General features: G+C 39.8%; 1 protein-coding gene across 1 annotated transcript in view; it reads right to left on the bottom strand.

Moving 5' to 3' along the window:
- The window catches only part of LOC121924213 (sperm-associated antigen 17-like), a 16,870-nt gene extending 13,718 nt beyond the window's left edge, over positions 1 to 3,152 (bottom strand). Inside the window, exon 1 of the mRNA XM_042455412.1 lies at positions 2,920 to 3,152. Within this exon, the coding sequence (XP_042311346.1) occupies positions 2,920 to 2,952 (33 nt within the window). The 5' untranslated portion in view covers positions 2,953 to 3,152. The remainder of the gene's footprint in view (positions 1 to 2,919) is intronic.
- Positions 3,153 to 3,812: the final 660 nt, after the last annotated feature.

The raw sequence follows: 3,812 nt of genomic DNA, 5'->3' as shown, positions 1-3,812 counted from the left end.
GATTCGCTTGTGTGAGATTCGGGGTGAGTAGGAACTTCATGTGATTGAATCGGTTTCAGAACCGATTTTTTTTGTAATGTGAATGGGCCCATGGAGTCTGGTGTTCTATCTGTTGGGTGCCTTGGGTTTCCATTTCAATCCACATGCTGTTTAATGCCTATCTGAAGCTCCTGTTGGAGTCAGTAAGGGTTTGGGGGCTGGGTGTCATCAGTATGCTAGAAACATTCAGTTCTGCTTTTCTCTGGCATTGCACTTGGGTGGTGCTATGCAGGTGACAGACCCTGTAATGGATGCTATAACAGACTAGAGGAAGGCCAGCACCATAAACTCTGGGATCTGGTGGCTCTTGGGTCTTGCAGCTGCACAACTGGCCTGGGCTCACTGGGAGGGCACTACCCTTAAAGGAGCAGCTGAGTGGCTGCGGAATGCACTTGGACCCATTTTGGCGACTTGAGGCCCAGGTGGGCTACACTGCAGGGAGGGCTTAAGGCCAGTTTCAACTGGTTCAGCAGCTGCAGCCTCTCCTACAAAAGTAATAAACAGAATAATAATTATAGTTCATCTACTGGTAATCTGGACTACCCTTGAAGATCTTACTCATTGAATGTAGTACTGAATATCAATGCAACAGAGCTCCTGAGGTGATGTACAATTAATAAAAACATTTACAACATTAAACAGATAAATGAAAACCTTTTAAAAAGGCAAGACCCAACCCTTAAAATTTATTTAAAGCCACAGACAATTAAAACGGCCACAGCACCACTCTAATTTTTAATTAATTTTATTAGGTTTTAAAACATATATCATACACAACACAAACACTCAAATGCACACAAAAACATATCATATTCTGATCAACAATATATCCCTAAATCAAAATAAACTGCTTCCCACCTCTCCCAGTTTGCCCTGTCCTTCCCCTTCCCCCTTAAAACTACATCTCATACCACCCACATATCAATGTAAACTCCAATTCGCACATTTGACACCAATTAAAACTGATTTCCCACTTGCCAAGCTTAGAAATATAAATGCTCAATATCTTAAATTTCTCAATAATATTAACACATTGTTATTTCATTTCTGGCCTAAAAATCTGAATACAATTGCTTCAAGCCTCAAAACCTGCAACTAAAGTCTTCCCTTGTTTCTTCTTCATATAGGTAAAAATATTTCCCAGTCTTTTAGTTATCAAACGATTTTTCTTTAATCAGCAGTGCCAATTTATCAATTTCTGCCAAATCTAATACTTTGATAACTTAATCCTATCCTGTAGGCAAAAAGTCTGTTTCACAATTCTGGGCATACAACAGTCTTGTCTCAACAACCATATACTGCATCACTTTGAAATTTATATCTTTAAATTTCTTTTTTGATATACCAGTAAAACAACTGTTGTCTAAAATCAAGTTTACATTTAAAAATAGGTTACATTAATTCTTGTATCTGTCTCCAGTCATGTTTTATTTTTGTTTTTTTGCTTTATCACAAGACTGCGACATGTGATAAAAAGTCCCTTCTAGTGCCCCACATATCCAGCATTTATTTTTAGCGCCTTTATATTGCTTAGATAATCTTGCTGGGGCCAAATACCATTGACAGAACATCTTACAAATTTCTTCTCTCATATTATAGGATAATAAGCCTTTCAAACCAGTCGTCCACATTTCCCCCCAATATAGCACCACTTCTAATTTTAAAGACTGAAGGCCAGGAGAAATAACTGTCTTAACTGCCTGCTGGAAATTCAGAAGGGATGGAGCTGGCCTGACCTCCCTTAGGAGGAAATTCCAGTTAAGCAGAGGACTCAAAAGCATCAACTAATGCAAAAGGCAACAGCTACATAAAAGTTATGTTATATATGTTGTAACGTACAACACTGGTTGTAAAGTAATTGCATTGGATGCCAGTAAACCTCTGGTCTGAATTCAAGGTGTGTGTGATGACTTTTCAACCCCATAAATGGCTTGTGAGTGCAAAACTTGAGGAAACCCCTCTCTGTAGATATTCATCTGAGGACTAAGGTCCAGAGGGATTTTTCCACTGTATCCCATCACTGAGGGCATTATGGAACAACATGAGAAAGGGCTTTCTTGCCTGTGGCACCCCTGTTACAGAAATCAATATTAATAAACCAATTTAAATGATGGGTTCTTGAACAGAACAGCAAACAAGCAAAGAAGACCTGGTTTAGTAAAGAAAACAATTTATTTTGCTAGCAAGATTTCAGTTTAGGATCTGGATCCTAATTAACCCCTAAGATAAAGAATCAAAGTAAAGTCCTCCTTTTTATAGACATCTTAACAACAACTTTCTGTGACAAAATTCTGTTGGATGTAAACGGTTTTAAACATACAAAAATTCATTCAATCAGGACAAAGAATTCTGAATACATCAAAATCTCATTACTTATGCATTAGGAACCTATGCCACAAGGACGTAGCCAAGGAGGGGGGGGTCTTGGTGTCCAGACCCCCCCCTTCCATTAGAAAAATGAATGGTGTGTGCTGCTGTGCCGCCGCACCCAAGCCCCATTATAATGGTGGCACTTAGTCTGGACCCCCTCCCTTCCTAAAATCCAAGCTACGTCCCTGTATGCCACATTCCAAGCTTTTCTCTTATCAAAGGCCTCTCACCAAATATCACACATCAACCCTGGCCTTGCACTCAGTAATCTACTACACATTCCATGCAGGCAAATCCTTTATCAACATACATTATTCTGACTCAAAGTAGACATCCTGCACCAGCATTTATCCTTCAAAATATGTCACGCCAACCTTTTTACCTATCTTGTTAAAATTCCTACTTTGGTAAACTTTTACTATGGTTAAATTCACCCTTTTTGGGCCTCTTTCTATTATTCATTTAAGGGAACTAGATACTGATTATAGAGAACAAAAATTGCCATCTCACCCCAACTGTGGAATGATGACCAGCCCTAGGCATGGTGGCCAAAGGTCCTCCTTTTCCTGGAGAGCCTTATGTCTGGTGATCCGGGAAGAACTACAAAACGTCCTCTATTTTTGCTGTTTGATGTTCCTTTGTTGCCTGTTTTACTGAATCATTTCCTGTATTGCTATGTCCTCCCTCCAGTCCATCTCCCCTGATCCAGGCCTCGGAGGTAGAGAAGAACTGTTGGCCCTCAACCCCTTCCCTTTCTCTTCTTGTGCCATGTCTTTTTAGATTGTAAGCCTTAGGGCAGGGAACCGTCCAATTAAAAAGATTGTACATATAGCGCTGTGTAAATTTACAGCGCTTTATAAATAAAGGTTAATAATAATAATAATAATAATAATAATAATATTTTGAGCCATAAAACCTGGCCTTGTGTCATCCAGTGCCTCTCGCTCAAGAGATTTATTATTACTCTCCAGATCCTGCAAAAGGCTGTGGTGAAGACTATTACTGGCCATGTGATGGTTTTGTTGTTGTTGTTGTCGTCATCTTCTGATGGAGGTGTGGAAAGGAAAGGAGGATCTGGGTTGTTGAAACAGATTAACAACACCAGCAGGAAGAACGGGGGTGGGGGTGGAAGTGTGCAATTTGGGTTGAGGAATAAGCAAATAGATTCAGTCAAGTGCCCCATCCTTATGGGTGACAAGGAAGTACCGAGAGAAGAAACTTCAGCAATAATGGATGGTCAGAACCAGTTTGATGCCCTTTTTTTAACAAGAGATTATCCACCTCTTGGAATACAGTGGTACCTCGGGATACGAAATACCCAGGTTACGAAATTTTCGGGATACGAAAAAATCCCACAGGGAATTATTGTTTCGGGTTACGAATGTTTTTTCGGGTTACGAAAA

The sequence above is a fragment of the Sceloporus undulatus genome, chromosome 2 (genome assembly GCF_019175285.1).
Source record: "Sceloporus undulatus isolate JIND9_A2432 ecotype Alabama chromosome 2, SceUnd_v1.1, whole genome shotgun sequence".
Classification (NCBI taxonomy): domain Eukaryota; kingdom Metazoa; phylum Chordata; class Lepidosauria; order Squamata; family Phrynosomatidae; genus Sceloporus; species Sceloporus undulatus.
This window is presented reverse-complemented; position numbering and strand designations above follow the sequence as displayed.